Genomic DNA, 18,994 nt, shown 5'->3' on the forward strand with positions numbered 1-18,994 from the left:
GCTTTCTGTATGCAGGAGGGTGGGCAAGATCAAAAATATTACTCAAGCTGTTTGTGGGCTAGGGCTGTCCTCAGTTTTTAACTTATGCTGAACCAGGAAACACTGGTGGCTTGCAGACAGCAACAAGGGATGGATGCTTCTCTGCCAGCATGAGGAGTGAGTGGCCTTGTCACCCAGCATCTGCCAGAGAGGCCATGACCAGGCCCAGGACCCGGTCATAGAGGCTGCCCCGGTGTCCCTGGGTGTCGGGATGGGCCCTGCTCTCACCAGGGAACCTCCACCACCCCAAGGTGCAAATTGAGAGTGGAAGAACCAGCAAACTTCCCAGAGCACTATCAGAAATGTGGGCTGGAAGTCAGAAGGTGTAGATGATAATGGCTGAGGGCTGACCACATCAGCTTCTATTGGTTGAGTGTGTTGTCCACCACATGAAGACTGTTCTCTGCAATGAGTACACAAGAGAGGCTGGCATACCCTCAGCCATGTCTTTAGAATTATCTCCCACTCTTCCTTGGTTGCTTCTGTCACCTCTGGGAAGTGTGACACCTTCGCCATGCAAAAGGCACCAGAAAACACTGCAGTGAACAAACGTGTACACTTACCAGATTTTTGTTGTCTCTACTTTCTGACAAATCAGCTGTCATGACGGGCTCTGATGGTGAGACGTGGGGAGATGAGGCTACACGTGCCTCTTTACTTGCAACTTTATGGGGGCACTTGGAGATTTGACCATTTAGGAGACCTGGCACAGAGAATTACCAAAACAGGAGAACTGACGTCAGTGAAACATCATTACCACAAATGTAATTATTAAGGAAGTCATTAAGCACACATGTGGGCATCAAATAGGTGACTGCTAGTGCAGACAGACTTACACACCCACAGCACCTGTGATGTCCAGTAAAGAATCACAGACAAATCTTTCTTTGAGGAAATTTCTAAATTACTTTCCAGAAGTTGTAAAACCAAACTAACATGCGTCAGAGTTCAGATATGGTAAGCAAGAACATTGACCAACAATTACTATCATTTAGAAGTGTGCTATGTTTAGTAACATACAGCAGTTGTTCACTTGTCTTGATCCTTGTTTATGGCAGGAGAAAAAAAAGAATCAGAGGTGAAAGGTCTTTTTTTTATTTTAAGATACACAGTCACGCATGGCCCCTTTATTTAACCATAAACGTAAGCAAGGGGCAATCATGTCATTTGAAGGTGTTCATCAGGGTAGGAAGAAGTGTCTTTTATAGCTATTCATGTGCGGGATTGTTTCTTCCTGTGTAATTTTCAGTTCTGTTCCCCACTAGATTCCTATACATTTTGCTATCTCATGTAAATTTAGTTAATCCACAGAGTATTGCACACACACAGAATCATAGAATGGCTTGGATTGAAAGGGACCTTGAAGGTCACCTAGTTCCAACTCCCAATATTTATAAATATGTGTCATAATTAGATGAAGATTCAAACAAACCTGAAGAAAGTCCAAATGAAAATTATATATATCCAGACTCACCCGTAATCAAGGGAAGCATATGCAGTTAAAATGTTATAACAAAATTCTTCTGTTAACTGATTTCCAAGACGGGAACCTGGTTGTTAAAGCCTCTTGGGAGGTAGCTCTAAAGGTTAAAAGAGTCCAAAAAGGTTGGACATTTTTCAGGAGTGAAATCTTGAAGGCATAGGAACAGGTCGTCTCAGTGTGCTGAAAGACAGGTTTGCAGGGAAGATCAGCCTGGCTGAACAGAGAGCTTCTTCTGGAACTCAGGAAGAAAAACTGAATTTATGACCTTAGGAAGAAGGAGCAAGCAATTCAGGAGGACTACAGAGATATGGTACAGTAGTGCAGGGGGTAAATTAGCAGGGCCAAAACTCAGTAAGAACGTAACTTTGTCACTACAGATTAAAGCAATTTAAAAATATTTTTTATCTATAGATATACATACAGCACACAGAGCTCTATGGGACCAAACAGGAGCCACCCAAAGATACGGAATGACCTGGCAGAAGTGCTCATCAATCCATTTTCAATTATCTATCAATAGTCCTGTCTAACCAGAGAGGTCCCAGTTGACTAGAGTTTAGCAAATGTGATGCTCACCTACAAGAAGGGGAGGAAAGAAGACCCGAAGAATTACTGGCCTGTCAGTCTGGTGTCAGTGGCAGCAAAGGTCGTGGAGCAGACCAACCTGAGTATGATCACACAGCACTTACAGCTAGATGATTACACCCAGTCAGAATGAGTTTGTGAAAGACAGATCCTGAACGATTTGATCCTCATCTATGATAACATGACATGTTTAGCAGATGAGGGAAAAAATGTGGATGTGGTCTACTGGGACTTCAGCAAAACATTTGATGCTGTTTTCCACAGCTTCTCTTGGAAAAATTGACTGCTCATGGCTTGGACGGATGTACTGTTTCCTGGGTAAAAAACTGGCTGTATGATGGACTCAAGGTGCTGTGAACAGAGATAAACTGATAGGCAGCCAGTCACAAGTGATGTTACCAAGGGCTCAGAAGCGGAGCAGGTTTTGTTTAGCATTTTTATCGCCAATCTTGATGAGGGGATCAAGTGCACCCTCAGTGAGTTTGCAGGTGACACCAAATGGGTCAGGAAGATTGATTTGCCTGAAAGCAGGAAGGTTCTGCAGAAGGGTCTGGGTATGCAGGGACAATGGCCTGAGCCCAGTTGCATGACATTCAACAAGGCTAAATGCTGGGTGCTGCACTTGGGTCACCACAGCCCCACACAGTGTGGGCTGGGGGCAGAGTGGCTGCAAAGTTGCCTGGCAGAAAACGACTTGGGGATCTGGTTGACAACCAGCTGAACATGAGCCAGCAGCATGCCTAGGTGGCAGAAAAGGCCAATGGCTCCTGGCCTGTATCAGAAGCAGTGGGGAAAGGGACTGTCCTTTTGTCCTCTGCCCTGGTGAGACTACATCTTGAGTAATGGACTCACTTTGGGGCTCCTCACTACAAGAAGGATATTGTCTGAATCAAGGATGACAGGACTAGAAGGAAACTTGGTGAAGGGTCTATAAGACAAAACTGAGAAGTGGCTGAGGGAAGTGGGGCTGAGAAGGAAAGACTGAGGGGAAAACTGGTTGCTCAAGACAGCTACCTGAAAAGAAGTTTTTGAAATGCGGGTTTCAGTTTCTTTTCTCGGATGACAAGTGATACAGCAAGGAAATAGTCTCAAGTTGCGTCAGGGGAGGTTTACATTGAATATCAGGAAAAAAATTCTTCACAGAAAGAGTGGTTAGGCTTTGGAACAGGGAAGTGGTAGAATCACCATTTTTAGAGATATCTAAGAGATATATAGATATGGCACTTAGAGATATGCTTTAGCGGTGGAGTTGGTAGTGTTAGGTCAATGGGTGGACTTGTTGATCTTATGGGCCTTTTCCAACACAAATGATTCTACAGTTCAGGCCACACAACATGGATGTATTCAATGATCTCAGAGGCACGAGTAAGCAAATTTGAAACGGGCGGGACTGCTGAATCACATACTTGTCCATAACTGCAAATTTACTCAGCCTCATGGTACCGTGACCTGTCCTTTTCTTAAGAGACACCTACATCACACAGAAAACAGATCAACTTGCAATACTGTTACTGGTAATAAAACAGTGGCACTGAAGCAAACCTTTCAAATGAGCAGGACCTCACTTGACAGGATTAATCATGTTACTCTCTCCCTTTATTTTCCTATTGGGATCTTACTGGAAAAGGAACAGGCACGTAACATAATTCTGTACCGCAACACTGCAGAAAGTAGACTCAAGTTTCAGGATGCAGCAAGAAGCTATGTTCTAGACTCCCCATTTCTCTTCAGGTAGCACTCATTTCACCTAGTGCAGCTGTCTATATGCAGAGTACTGTGACACTAGTGTAACAGCAAAGGGATGTCTTACCGTGAGGTGACTTACCTTCTGTAGATGCTTGCTTCTTCGTAGTTATTGGAAGAGTAAGATGGTGGTTTCAGATCACCCACCTAGATTCTGGTAGAGTACCTTGGCCCCATCTGTTTCATTTCACACAGGAGTGTTGTACTTCTCTGGGACGTACCATGAAGTTATTGCCCCAGAATAACAAGCCTGACATTACTCGGGATGCCCGTCCATACCACACCTCTTCCCAGGTCTCTGTGTTTGTCTGGATAACAGGGATCAATTTTCCTCCTCTGAGAACACTCAGCAATATAGTCTTCATGGTTTCCAGTGGGTATTAGTGATGTGGGACTGATCACACTGTGATCAAGTCCCCTGTCCTTGCACCAACCTCTCCCAAACTTTTCCTTCCCTACTTTCACCAATTCCAGCATTTCCAGATAGATGAGAAAGTAAATTGAGTAACACTCTTAAATTAAACTTTGAGTAGATCAGCACTATTGAAATAAACATATCAGTGCAGAACTGAGTGCAACTCTGTTTAGCTCAACTAACCAGAACATATGACTTTCCTCTTGCTTTTCATTTTAGTTATTCAATCACCAAGCAGCACTAGAAGAACAAAAGGCTCAAAGATTTCTTCAATCTAAAAGTTGCATATGCATCTCTTTACAGGGAAAATTTTAGACAATAAAAAAGCTGAGACATACTAATATTCATAGTTTTATTGTATCTTTTTATAATACTGACTAGAACGCCAGATTTAATAATATTGGATGCAGGTATAAAAATAATCCAATCCTTAAAAATTATATTTTGCTACTACAGTACTGTATAATTAGAAGAGGCAGAAAATATGATACAACTTTAAATAACACTGGTTTGGAGAATGTCCTTAGAACCCCAGCAACTTGGAAGCAAACATTCAGAGCTACAGGAAAGGAAGCACAACAGCAGGAAGAACATGAAGGAGGTTGACAGAGGAAGCACAAATAAATGCTTAAAATTCACCTTCTGAAAGAGACTTCACTAAAGGTGAGCATTACTACCACAGTTCTGAAAGCTGTTCAAAGAAACTGTGATGACTTTACATATAAAATTTTGCTTTCCGCTAGGAGACAATCCTGCAGAATTTAACAGGGCTTAAAACAAACGGGTGAGTTTAACAGAAAGAATTACACATTTATTCTGCTTTGTTGTTATTTTCTTTCCTTAAAGTTAACCGTACTGATGGTTTTTATAGCAGACACGTCAGGCAGATTTTATGGCACTGTTCAAGAGAAGCGATCACCAGACTCCCCCGGACTTTTCCTTGTGGGGTTGTGCAGATTTGGGGACACCTGCTGCAGTATACCCCAAACAAAACTCCCATCCCTTCTACCAGAATGAAGACCAATGGACTTAGCACTTACACATGACTTTTGAAGAACATCAGGCACCCTCTCTCAGTTTTCCATCAACAAAGATATTATCACACAGAACACAAACTACACAGGAGAGGTGTTATCTCACACATGATCATACAGTACAGAACCCTTTCAAAGCTGAGAGATCCTGTTTCATTTCTGAAAGCACAAATATGTGAACTGACAGGTAGTTCTTAACTGTGAATGCATGAATCATCTCTACATCCCTGGCGATCCTACACTACGGGAAACCAGTTCAGTATCAGTAAAATATCTCCTATGAATTTCACATTCATTCTCTTCTCAAGAAGGCATTTCAAATCTTGAACAATCTGTTTGTTCAATCTTACATAATACAGGCTCTGCTACAGTAATAAGAACACATATTAAAATAAATATGATGTGAAAAGGCAGTAACAATATCACAGGAACGGGTGGAACAGAGCTGCAGGAACGCATGGTGTATACACAAGTGATCCTGAAATTTAGGCCTAAAAAAACTCCACTACAATCCATGCGAGAGTTATCCCAGTCACCAGAGTGGATGCTGGGTTAGGTCCTTTTGTGTAAAGAGGAGAAAAACAATCATCAGCATAGGAAGAACATTTAAATAAAATGCATCCGTTCTTTAATTAATTAAATTAGTTAATTTAAGGAAGAAAACTAAATGCCAGTATGAGAGAACAAGAAGTCCAGGTGGATTTGGAATGGATATAGCCATTGACCAGCATTAGGGACGTGTCCTGGGAAAGCTCTTTACAAGGCTGTAGCAACGACCAAACTCATAGTGCTGCTCTGTCAAGCCTCAGCAAACAACCTTTACAAGTACTGGCACCATTCTGCAATCACAAACACCTCTCACTAAATTTATGTCATGAGTATTTTTAGAAAGGGTTTTGTTTCTTTTTTTTTTCTTTTTCTGTTCCTCACAGTGAAGGCAAATCACTTTTAGTGTCTCTGTAAATGACCGCAAGAGGGGAACTTTACGGGATATGCTGCAATGGAAACAAGATTCATTGCTGCTCCTTTATGTAGTGCCATAAACACAGAGGGAAAAGGGCATCAAATTATCCCCATCCCCACGTTCCTCATACAGCCAAATTCATTGCTTCAAGGTTTCAGTGGCGTGCAAAAGAACCCTTGTTCTCCAGAGTAGCATGGGAGGGCTGGATAGGATGAGCAGGGGGTAGGGATGAGGATGCAGGAAGGCTGCAGCATCCCTTTACACTGACCCCCAATCTGCACTGCTCTGCTCTTTTGACTCTGAGCCACTCCCCCATGCTGACTGCCAGCGGGGTATTTCTGTGAGTGAGGGGCTTCTATCAACACAAGTGGTAGAGCACCACAGCAGCAAATGCACGCCTCCTACCTCCTTTCCTGTCCTCAACTGAATTAGCACTTCTTTCCTCCAAAGACTCCCCCACACACCATCTGTGGTCTCTTGCTGACAGCTCACCTAGCTTTACACAACAGCCATAAGCGCAAACAGATTATTTGTCGTCTCATTGTGGTTTTCCCTCCTTTCTCCACACCTGGCTGAGCCACTTGCAATATCCTTGTATGAAACCTGCTGTTTCCATCTTGTCCTCTTGGACAGCATAGCAATTCCCCTTGTCGAAAGCATCCAGCGTGCTCAAAACCTGCAATCTGGGGGAGTTGAAAGCAATCTAAACGGCCTGAGAAACAAGTTGAATTTGCTTAGGCATCCTAGGAGGAGTTAGATGCTAAATACAGGGGCACCCACATTTGAAAGCAGGCTTCAGGGAATTACAGTGCACACGGTGACCGGACTCACATTCAACAGAATCAACAAAACCCAAAACCACTGCCATTGCTTCTCTGCACAGGTAAGTGCACTGACCTCAGGGCTGGCACCTGCCTCAATTCTCTCCTCCTGGGACACCCATGGAAGGTGCTGGCAGGTCAGGAGAGACTCCTTCCCTCCTCCTGTGGGCTATGCATTGACTCATTTGCTACCAGAACAAGTAAAAGGAAGCGGCAATAGATTAATCTCATAATGATCTCCCCAACATTTACTTGCTCTGGCAGAGGCAGAATTTCAGAGCAATAGAGTTTGTTCCTTTGGAAGAAAGCCAGGTTTTGCAGTTGTCACTCAGACAATCCTGCTGAGTTTCGTGTGACTCTTTCATTTCATTAAGAAGAATTTAAAAGGTCATTAAAAAATGATTTCTGTGATATCAGTTAGAATAGCCCTATCACATTTCACACTTAAATCACAATCTGCAATTTGCTTTAAAATGACAAAGACTGGAGTTTTGCTCACATAACCCATTTGTATCTCTTTACACAGAAGAATCAACCTGCATTTGTCCTTCGGTATTTCACACTTTGTTCTTTGCACCTGGCACACAGAGGAATGTTTCACAGCCTTCAAACTAAACAAGCAATTAATCATAGCACATATAAGCTACACTCTTTCCTGTCTGAGTGTCATGCAGTTAAATCCTACCATCATTGCTGGGACATGTTTATTTTTTTGTTAGGCTGCTTTAGCAAACAGAGACAAATCCCAGTGCTCATCTGTGTGCTCCAGGTTTAGACCAAGTCCCAGCTTCCCCTTTCATTTGTAACAGAGACAAAGCTCTCCTCCATCCCATGAGAGGGGCGTTCCCTTCTGTCCTAGGCACTCTCACTATCAGAGCTGGCATTGGGTGAAAGAGGCAGCTCTCACTCATAGGAATGACCCCAATAAGGCACTCTTTGAAGGGCCCCAGAGCATAGCAGGGCCAAGCCATTGCTTCACACCCTCCAGTGGATGTCCAATTAAGATACTGGCTACCAACAGTGGGGAGAAGAACATCTTTCACAGTCTGAAAACACTGGGAACTGTTAATTCTTGTGCTTTACCTTGTTACATTGTTTTGGATGCTCCCTAATATAGCTCCTTCAGCAGCATAAACATCCATAAATTTCCACCCCACATTTGAGATAAGTCTGCTTATTTCATTACGGATTCAAATCACTTGCACCATGACTATAAGATGACATCAGCGCAGAGCATACTGCCCCTGACATTCAAAAAGATCTACTTTCTGCAAAACCACCCCCTCCCTATGTGCAGCTGCTGCTCCCTTCTGGTAGGGAACACAACAGAACACAACAGCTGTTCAAGTGTTAGAAGGGTTGGGAGCTCCCCAGCACCTGTAGGACATGAGCACTGTGCCATGTTAACCCCAGCCTGCCTTCAGGGAGCAGTGACACTGGACATCAGCCTTCTAACTGCCCTTCTGACCAGGGGAGCAGGCACTCTGGAGGCATCTCTGGCAGTCCCCAGTGCTTCAGGGCTACATTACTGAATTTAACTGTAGACTTTTTGAGCACTGTATGGGAGAGTGTCAGATGATACGTGCACTTCAGTGCAAAGATGGTGTGTTAATGGCTAAGGAACTGTGCTATTTGCTACCCTCATGCAAGCAGCCACCCTGAATTAGAAGCACGATCACACTGAGGGTAAGGGTCTGTACCGGGACCCTATTTCTGGACAAGATTTGGATGACTGTGGATATCTTTGCAGTAAAGATAAGTAAATAAAAGCTCTTTCAATGCCCTACTCAGGAAAGAATGAAGTCAATAAGCTTTAGATCTGATCTTTAGTGAGGAATGTAATAACTTACATTCCTCAGCTTTTGCCAAAGCGATTAATATGAATTCACACACCTAGCTGAGGAAACCTGCCTGGTTTGAATCACTCGAAACTGGAACAGAAGAAAGCAAAATATTTTGATGTAAGCGATCTTCGCTGTGCTAGGATTGAAAGGATCATGTTTCTGCTCTAAATGCTACTGACTGCTAAGAGCCTTATTTTCCAGTGGAATGAAAGCCTCCACAGCTCCCCCTGAAATCAAGGTGGGCTGTGAAGGCTCAAAAGCTGTGTCCCACCCACGGTGCCTAGATGTCATGTTCCACCTGCCCAGCCAGGACAACAGCGTTATTGATTCTTCCCACATTTCATACAAGAAGCAGGGTGAATTCCCAGCTTATGTTTTTCTTCCTCGTGAGCAGCTATTTTACATCACATTGATGATTATATAGGCCTTTTCAGCCCTGCAAGTAAACATCCTGCTAAGCTCCTATACAGAAGCACTGCGATGATGTGTAGCAGCATCACTTCTGAACCAGGCTGGCTGACAGAAAGACAACACACTCACACTCTTCCCTATGTACATAAGTTCTCAAAGTTCTCTACGACCAACTGTGCCTACTTCCAGTTTGAACTGCAGTGGTACGACTAACCTTTCCTGTTCCTCAGGGACAATCTACCCATGGGTTCAGCCAACACTGTCAGGCACCAAGCTGCTGCAAGGGCCTGAGCTTTTTGAGAACTTCCACCAGTATGAAGGTAAGGGCCAGAGGACAAGCCAGCTTTCCTGTTGCATATGAAGCAGAAAAGCAACGCAGCAAGGAGAAAAGGGGTGGACAAACTTGTCCTACCAAAACCAGTCACACTGTGAATCTTTGCATGAAAGTTGGCCAAGAAGACAAGCACAGTCAACAGTGAACAAGATCTGTAAACAAAACACTCCCCAGTGGTATTCAACACAGAGTGCTGAACACAGTTCATCCGCCTGTACTGATCCATGCTTGCCACGTAGCGTAAGGAGTGAAGAAGCAGCACAGAACAAAAACGGAGTACACACGAGCTTCTATCTGCATCTTTTACTGATGTGCACCTTGAGCCACTCACTTCCTCCTCCTCTTCCTCTCTGCTGCTCAGCAAATGCAACCATTCCTGGGGGCAGCAACACTTGGTATGGAGTTCAAAGACCATCCTGTTAAATGGGAAGAGTAAGACTGGTGTGGGTTGAACTGCCAGGAGACACATTGTACCTGGGAATCAAGGGCCACAAAACTGTGTCAATCTTCCAGTCCCTCTCAGTCCTGCTAAAAATAGTCTCTTCTTCTGGCTTCATCACTAATGAAGGATGGATTGTACTGTCCAGGGTAGATGCATGAATGTCGAGACCCAGGCAAACCAGTGTAGGGAGGATAAAGTCCATTTCTTTCCAGTTCCGGATTTCTCAGTCCAGTTGGCTGTATTTGCAGGGAAAAGAAAAAAAGAAAAAAAGAGAAGTCTTATTCTCAGACAACTCCTCCTTCAAGCACAGCCTTACCACTTTTCCCATCAGTTATTTCAGTAGCTAGAAAGAATAACGTGACAACTAACTATCTCTATGACTTAGAATTACTTGTACTGTGGGAGTAATGCATTTCCTGAGGGCAGTATTCCGATGAAACTGAGTTTTGACATCTTGTCAGATAGAAGACTTGAAGTTTACCCATCTGGAAGTTTACCTGACTCCAACAAACACAATCTAAGCGTACAGTTAATTTTTAATCCACAAGAACTGTGCTAATGAGCTTGGGCATTGAAATAACTCACCTTAACACAGGACATCATCAGAGTTATTCTTAAAAGAAATACTGCTAGAAAATCAGTTTGTTTCCTGCTCTGAGTATTATCTGGAAGCACTTTTCTCTCACTTTTCTTCATGCTGTGTAGAGTAGAAAAATTACTCTGGGAAAACTTAAAATACAAACCAAAAGAAAAAAAAAGTTTTGGTCACTGCTCTCTTCCCTGGAAAGCAGAAGCTCAAAAAGTGTGATTTATGTGAACTCCTGCAACCTTCACTCACATGAATAACCCCTCCCTATCTTGAGTTCCTACACATTTTCCTAGCACTCTTCCAACTGACACTTTTTTGTGATATTCACACCTGTATAGCAGGTGGAGTTCACAGAACTCCCCATGCCTTGCTGCCTGTGGCATCTGTTTGCTTTGCTCTTTTGTTTTGCAGGAAAGGGATCTATGTTTCCAAAAATAAAGGAACGTCCCTTTGCTATATGAGATAGAAAAGGTTAAGATTCAAGCTGCGGATAGATACCGAGTAATACACATCTGTCATCTGCAACAAGTTCTTGGTGCTTCCATTCTCTTGCATCTCGATGGTCTCTCTGCCCCACTCTTGTGCTCGGGGGTTCTTCGGATATTCGGCATATGGTGACATCTGGAAATCTCCACTCTTGAAAATAAGTTTACTTATGTCATTTTTATTCTTCCTGTTTAGAAAAGAATGAAGTGAGAAGTTATAACTAATCCTGATGTAAGATCCTCTCCTGTTTCAATTTATGCCTGTTATCTCTTAAAAACGTACATACGGGAAGACAGAAAAATGTACAAGAGCCCCTACGTTATTCAAGTTTCCAAGTACCTTCCAGATACTGTGTTACTTACTAAGAGGGAAGTACTGGAAGTTCCTACATCACCACCATGTTGTAGGAGTGGACTCTGGTAATATCTCCAGCACAAAGAAGAGTATTCTCCATGAAGACACATGGCCTGTGAAAGGCCAGGACCCATAAGAAGACCAATCCATCCCCACAGAGGCAAGCTGGCACCCAGAGGTGTAGTGATCATCATATCTCCTGTCTGGGCCTTGCTGATATCCTCCTGACTCAAAGTGCCAACGGAGTCTGTGTCTACTACCAGTGCCATGTCACTGATCCATATAGCTGCTGACTTCAGGTAGAGAGCTCCGAAATCTTGGATCTGGAGCTAGAATGGTGGGAAAGAGGGTGCTACTGCAAGGCAGTCCTTCTCCATGGTATATAAGTCAAGAAGCACAACTACCTCAGCAGCACACCTTGCCTCTAGTTCAAAGTTGTCTGCTGGTACAGGAACTAGGTGTGCACGTGTAGTGTGTGTGTGGCTGAGAGGAGAGGCACGGGTGACAGCACGAGTGGGAACTGTCCTTGAATGTGCTCCAACACCTCTTCACAATGGCCCAGCAATCCTTCCTGTTGCCAAAACTCCTCCTTTCTACCTAGCCTGCATTTTTGGAGAACCTACCTGCAGCAGGTGACTATCAGTGCTATGCCCATGATAAGCAGCAATCCTCCTCCTGCGGCCGCAATCACCACCGTAATAAGTTGATAAGCTAGGGGCAGGAAAGAGAGAGATCTGCTTAGAGACAGCAGTTTGACCATAAATATTCATATAAACACAGTCCTCATGCAAGGGGATTAACTGTTTGCTTCCTGCAAATAAGAAAATACTGATCTTGTTAGCAGATGATACCAAGTGAACTTCATCAAATAAATATTTTGGTCAACAAAATAATTCCTGACAAACAGCAAAGAAACAAACAGCCTGACAAGAGTGATCTGCCCTTACTGTGTTTTAGACATAGTTATTTGCAATCATTTGTTTCAAATTTCCCCAAAAATGAAATGAAATGAAATTAAACTAAACTCATTACTTACGGTTGCCACAGTTGAATCCCCCTAAGCCAAATGGGCAGCTGACAACAGAAAACAAGAGGGAGTTTCAGCAGCTTGCTTGTGCCAACAGGTCACCAAAGCAGCACTAAGGAGGATGGTGGGGTAGGAGGGGGCAGAGCGCTCACCATACCTCACACAGGTCTCATTTTCCAGCTTATATCCATCTTCGCAGGCTGCAAACACAACAGAGAAGGGCCATGAGCACCGCACAGTGGTGCACAGGAGGTATTCACGTTGCTGCTTCCCATGGCAGCTACACCCCAAACAACCTCTGAGCCTGACAGCGCTGGTGCAGCAGGAAGCTGCGTGCCCTGGTGCTATGTGACCCTGTTTCAGGCATAACACCCTGCACTTAGCTCACCTCCCAGCAGCCATGCTGCAGCAGGGTGGGCAGTGGGTAAAAAATTCACAACACAATCTCTTCTTGCCCAAATTGGCTGCACGCTTGTATTGTTTCCCACAAAACATCAGTGTAAAAGGTTTGCAGATGCAACTTTGTCCATTACAGCAGGGTGGCAATATCCTAATAAACCAGAAGAGACCACTCGTGTTCTAGCTGGACTCAGAGTTTATGGCTTTTTCAGCACCAGCAACAAGCGATGTTGGTGCCAGCTGGGAGCAATGTGACTGTGACCTCTCCCTCATAATACAGGTCAGAGAACTTCCCTAAATTCAATTCCAAATTGAATTGGGTTTCAAATCAAATAGTTGAAGTGGAACTACATTTCACAGAACCATCCAAGCTTGGTTTTAATATTTCCAGTGACAGACAGTCAACTACAACACTCAGTCAGATGCTCACAAAGTTTATTTCCCCAGCCATTAAAAACATTCACCTTCTCTCTGGTCTGCATTATCCCAGTGTCAAATTCCAGCCTTTGGATGGATGTTTTCTGGGTTGGAAAAGGCTACATTATCACATTTCTCCTCCTCACCATCAAATCACCCTGCCCTTGCACCCTGCCCTGTGCAGCCCCACTGCTCCTCTTGGGGACATTCTCAAGCTCTATTCTGAGCAATAACTGGGGTCACATGGCAGTGTCCCCCACCCTGCTGCCCCCCAGTCTCCCACAGGAGAACGGATGGGGCAGCACAATGGCTGTTTCCCCTTTACAAGTACTTAATGGGAGTCAGCACTCCAAGTCTGCATGATCTACAATTAGAGTCGGATGCTTGGGAGACCACAGTTCCTGTTTAGTCAATAAGAGGGCAGAGATTTTAAAAAAGCCTGGCATATTATGTGCTATAAATATAGAGAGAATAGCTCCTACAGCTCCATCAGGTGCTCAGAGTCCCATCCAGCCTGACCCTGGATGTCTCCAGGGCCAGGGCATCCACCACCTCCACTCTGATCAGATTCAGAAATGACAAAGCATCTCTTCCTACTTTATTATCAGCCCTGCTGATACAGCCAGAAACAATATACAACCACCACTGCAATTATTATTGATAGGCCGTAAAAAAACTGGATTTCCTAAGAAGCCCTGCAACAACTGCTGCAATGAGGGAATGGACGTCCTGATCCTATAAAACTCACTCTGACTGCTGGCACAAGGACAAAGACCTTGTTTAAGATGTAGCAAAACAAATTTCACGATCTGAGGAGTAGCTAAAAATAATATAACCCTGAAGCTTAAAATTTCTATTAGGAACCCAGCTGCAAAATAAATTCACAACCATTTTCAGATACTTGCTTATTTAAATAATAGTGAAGATGTATTGATATAAGCTCGTGAATTTAAAGCAATTATCTTAAGTTCGCCGAGAGTTCAGACAAAATCAAAACAGGCAGAGCTGCACGTCATCTCTGCTCTCTGCCACTGAGCTGAAGCCCCGCATGATCAGGCCCCCTTCTCCCTCTTCTGCACTGCTGTGACTCACAGCATGCTCCAGAAAAGGATAATATTATTCCTAGAGAGAGATTACACCTCCAGCATCTGCTGAAAAGTCCCCTAGCTGACTAGAAGAAACCTGAGCTGCTGATATCTATTCATAACATCTAGCTTCTTGCACACACAGTGATGCACGCAGCACACAAACACACAATCACTGCAACTGACACAAAAAGATCAAGCAGAACTCAGGCAAAAAAAAAAAAAAGCTGCATGAAGGGCAATACCTCTGCAGGAATGATCCATCTTATTGTACTTGAAGTACCCACTTTTGCACTGGCAGAGTGCAACCCCATCGAAGTCGTTGCACTCAGAGGTCTCCTTGTCACATTCAGGGTCCTTCTGCTTGCACAAGCTGCCAACTGTTGGGAAAAGGCAGCCAACATCAGCACAGTTCTCTCTGAACACATCAGCATGCACGTTTGCTTTCCCCAGGCATTCCATTCAGTTTGTTTGCTACTTTCATCTCACTTTCTCTCTGTTTTTAATAATATTTGTTCCATTATGAGACGGTCAACATCACAATATGTCACAATTTCTTGCATATCTACCATCGTTTGTACAGGCAAATAGAGTGGAGGAATAATAAATATTTCAGCTCGGAGGTTGAAAGGGAAATTAAAAAGAAAAATTTGTTTTGGCTCAAGCAGAAACACATCCTCCCCCTGAGACAATTCAACAAAACCATTCTTAAGTTTATATCTAGCAAAGCATTTTGCTCAGCCCGAAAGAGCTTCTTCCCTTCCAATATCAAGCACTGTATCTTCTTCACTTTCGAAACACAGAGTTTGTTCTTTCATTTATATTACTTTGAAGCAACATTTTACATTTGAAATTCAGATTTATTGGCATGAGCATTCAGCAAAACTGAGGGTGAACAATGGAAATTGTGTCACACAATTTGACACAGTGGAAATTGTGCCACCGAGCCTATGCATTTTACTGGAAGGTGGAATAACTGGAATCCACAAAGGAAAGCATATTCATGAGAAGTAGGAATTTCTATGGGATGTGTGTCACTCACTTGGAGCTCCCCTTTTACAACCCGCTCCCTGCTGGGCACACTCTTTGTCCTTAGATCTGACATCTTTTCTTTAAGTACTCACACAAGGATAGAATTTGTTTCTGAGTTATTGGTAACGGCTGGAAATAATTTTGAGCTAATTCAACAAAATAATTGAAATGAACTCAGTCCAAAGTAATGAGGTGTGGATTTCAAATATGGCATATTTAATGCCTGGACAAAGTCCTTCCCAGCACTGGCAGCACCTCTGACCTTTGTCAGGAGGAGGACTTGGGAGAGAGATGGTACTTGATCCAGAAACTTGTGGGAAAAAAGTGACCAATTTTTATACCCCACTGTTTCCCAACTCCTGGCCATGTGGGTGGAATAAGACAATTCCAAGAACCACATCGATGTGGCTCTGAGGGACATGGGTGGTGGGTATAGTGGTGATGGGTTGATGGTTGGACTAGATGATCTTAGAGGTCATTTCCAATCTTAATGATCCTATGATTTTATCTTAAGATGATTCCTATTGAAGTGAGATGGAAATTTTCAGAGGAATTTTGCTGAATGCCAAAATCTCTCTCTCCATTTTCTAAAAGGACCCAAGTCAAACCATGCCATGCTGTTTACCTCTGTGGAGTGGTTTCAGGCTGGAGATGAACTGGCAGGGGTCGGGGGGAGATTTGCAAGCCCGAATGTAGCTTTTCACAGTGCCAATGACATCGTAGAAAGTCACGTTGGATGCTAAAGAGAACGTGGATTGCACTGAAACATGCACAACATTTGCCTCCCTAACAGAAAACAAAACAAAACAGCCCTGAGTACCACGGGTCAGTCTGATTTCATGGTTAGTATGTTAGCAACCTGCCAGCTATTAGTGCAAGCAATGCTTAACATAGACATGATATTGCACACATACTGAGAAAGCTGTCTGTGGCAGCAGATCTGTGGCTGCTTGGCAAGCTGTCCCCAGTAGGAGGACTGGGATGGATGGCCAGGGTGCGAAGGCATTTCCCATGTCCCATGCTGTTGCCGGGCTAAATTAAGCACCTCTGGGTTAGACTCAAAACGTGGACCTCTAGCTGAACATCCCAAGAACTCGGGTAGCTGATGCCTTTCCTCACTTTTCTCATGGCCACTTACCTGGTGGCTTTGACTGTGGAGTGGTAGTACCCAGGCAGGCCTGACAGAGAGGCATTCAGCTGAAAGGAAGAAGAGAGTTATTGGAATGGAGCAACACAGCTCCAGTTAGCACACCTGGCTCCAGAACAGCCCCCAGGTGTAGGTGGTTGGACAAACTCGATAGTTCAACAATTAGAAAGGCTAAATCCAGACCAGAGAGCCCTGCAGCTGCTGTACAAGGGGAGTGACACACAAGGACCTGAGCAGAGCTGCTGCTACCCAGCTGGGACACTCACCATTGCCAGGATTTCACGCTCCACTTGCAGGAGATCCGCGTACTTCCCATGGGTGATGTTAAGCTTCAGGGGGACCTGACCAATAAATATTCTTACTAAAAAGGAAAATAAGACAGGTTTAATAAGACCCCTTTCTATAAACCAAAACTGAGCAACACTGACTCATTTAATAGGACCCCTGAACACAAGACAGAGATGGGGAAATTTAGTGGCAAGATGGTTTCAGGTGCCAAGGCTAATTTATAATAATCTGGGGTAAATGCATCAAGTCTTTCGCTCCTCCCTCCAGTGCAAGGAAAGCAAACCGACAAGTCAAGATGAAGCACTGCAGAAAGGACATTTTCATTTTTTAAACCACTGGACAGAATGAGCAATGATGTTCGAAAGGAGGTATGAAAGATGCATTTTTCCATGCTTAGAATTAAATTTGATTCATGGCAACAGAATGCAATAATCCAAGTCGTCCAGACTCAGAGAGATAATATCCCTAAATCTTGTATTAAGTGTCATGAGATACTCAGTGGAAATGAGCGCTCAGAGCTCAAGTTTTATGTTCCACCAGAAAAACAAATGCTGTTGCAGATAACGTTGTAAAGCTTCCAATTCTTTCCCATTTTTTTCCCATCCACAGAGCCTATCTTCACCACAAATTTTGTATCAGACAGCTCTAATATTACAGCTTCTGGTAGAAATGAGACTGGAATCACCTTCACAGCATTTACATAATCTGCCCATAGCGCAGTCCAAGCCATAATCAAAACAACTCTCTAAATTAGAAGCTGACACGTTCCTACAAGAAGAAATGTTTCAAAACACCCTTCAGGGACACCTCAGCCATGTCGCTCAGCAAAATTTCCATGCCTTAATCCTCACTGATTAAGGGTCAGAAGAAACTCCAGCAAAACAAATCCCCCCTCACAATGGGGCATTATAAGACCTAGGGATTTGAGCCTTTTACTAGAAAAGGAAGGAGCCAGAACCTAAGTCCCAAATAATAATTGTGCTGCACAACAAATGTGAAAGGTAGGAAACAAGACCTTGATCTTACAAAGGCTTTCAGGGCTGCTTAATTCCATGCAGATGGCTGAGCCCACTGAAGTCAGGTTATCAGTAAAAGTAGTAGTTGGGAAGTACGCTAAGCTCCTGAACTTGTCTGAGCCTGGGTTCATTTATTTTAGAAGATTACAGATCATTATCTCTATCATTTTTCCCATTTTTTTCGCTTTTGTTTTTTTTACCTAAATTGCACTTTCCTTTCTCCAGCTCATATCCAAGAGGGCACTGACAGACATAGGAGCCATGCGTGTTGTTGCAGGTGGCCAATGCAGGACAAGGGTTGGAAAGGCATCCATCCACATCTAGAAAACCAGAAAAACAGACCAGCCTATAGTCACAAAGATCAACAACTGCTAGGCTAAAAAAGATCAATTTGGCTCCTCGTCTGTGACCCCCTGAGCATTATCAGATGATTCATTCCATCATTTGCACTTACTGCTTATCCTGTTCTTAATTATTCTGCTGGAGCTAAAAGAATAAACACAAAACACTTTCTGTTGAATATTCATTCTGAAGCCCTTGGGACCCAGTGTTGATCCATGCTAATATTAATGCCCAGCCTGCCTGCAGCACTTCTCCTGTAATCTGGGAGTGCTTTTCAAAGACAAGCAACACTATAGCTGCAGATGGCTGAAGGACCACGCAGCCCTGCAGTGCCTTGGGACACACAATGTGGGATAATCTCTGTGCCCTGGACTGTCTGGCCTGGCTACTTAGCACCAGCAAGAGGGCATGTGGTGCCTCTGACCTGAGCAGCCAGAAAGGAGTGACAAAAAATCAATTCCCCTGAAGTTATTTATTCTGTATGAAGCCATGGCTATAATTAATACCAATCAGCTGAGCAATAACCTTTAAATACCTAATTACTGGTAGAATATACACTACTGCCAGTCTTTCACCAAGATTAATGCAGTCAGTACACACAATATCCTACACTGACATTAAGGTCAGGCTCCTGAACTTTAAACACAGAATCGATTTCCATTCATAAAGCAGCTCAATACATTTACTTGGGAAGATA

General features: G+C 43.6%; 1 protein-coding gene across 2 annotated transcripts in view; it reads right to left on the reverse strand.

Moving 5' to 3' along the window:
* Window positions 1-9,501: 9,501 nt before the first annotated feature.
* The window catches only part of HEG1 (heart development protein with EGF like domains 1), a 29,680-nt gene continuing 20,187 nt past the window's right edge, over window positions 9,502-18,994 (reverse strand). Inside the window, exons 12-21 of one of the 2 annotated variants that reach the window (XM_065750701.1) lie at window positions 18,156-18,275; window positions 16,918-17,012; window positions 16,643-16,701; window positions 16,130-16,290; window positions 14,718-14,852; window positions 12,729-12,771; window positions 12,581-12,618; window positions 12,168-12,255; window positions 11,203-11,377; window positions 9,502-10,351 (exon numbers count right to left, since the gene is read on the reverse strand). In XM_065750701.1, the coding sequence (XP_065606773.1) occupies window positions 10,202-10,351; window positions 11,203-11,377; window positions 12,168-12,255; window positions 12,581-12,618; window positions 12,729-12,771; window positions 14,718-14,852; window positions 16,130-16,290; window positions 16,643-16,701; window positions 16,918-17,012; window positions 18,156-18,275 (1,064 nt within the window). In that variant the 3' untranslated portion in view covers window positions 9,502-10,201. Of the gene's footprint in view, window positions 10,352-11,202; window positions 11,378-12,167; window positions 12,256-12,580; window positions 12,619-12,728; window positions 12,772-14,717; window positions 14,853-16,129; window positions 16,291-16,642; window positions 16,702-16,917; window positions 17,013-18,155; window positions 18,276-18,994 lie in introns of those variants that run through there. The other variant, XM_065750703.1, reaches the window with a different exon arrangement.

Source organism: Cyrtonyx montezumae, unplaced genomic scaffold (assembly GCF_038088225.1).
Source record: "Cyrtonyx montezumae isolate F1298 unplaced genomic scaffold, pur_monq_1.0 scaffold_7, whole genome shotgun sequence".
Lineage (NCBI taxonomy): Eukaryota > Metazoa > Chordata > Aves > Galliformes > Odontophoridae > Cyrtonyx > Cyrtonyx montezumae.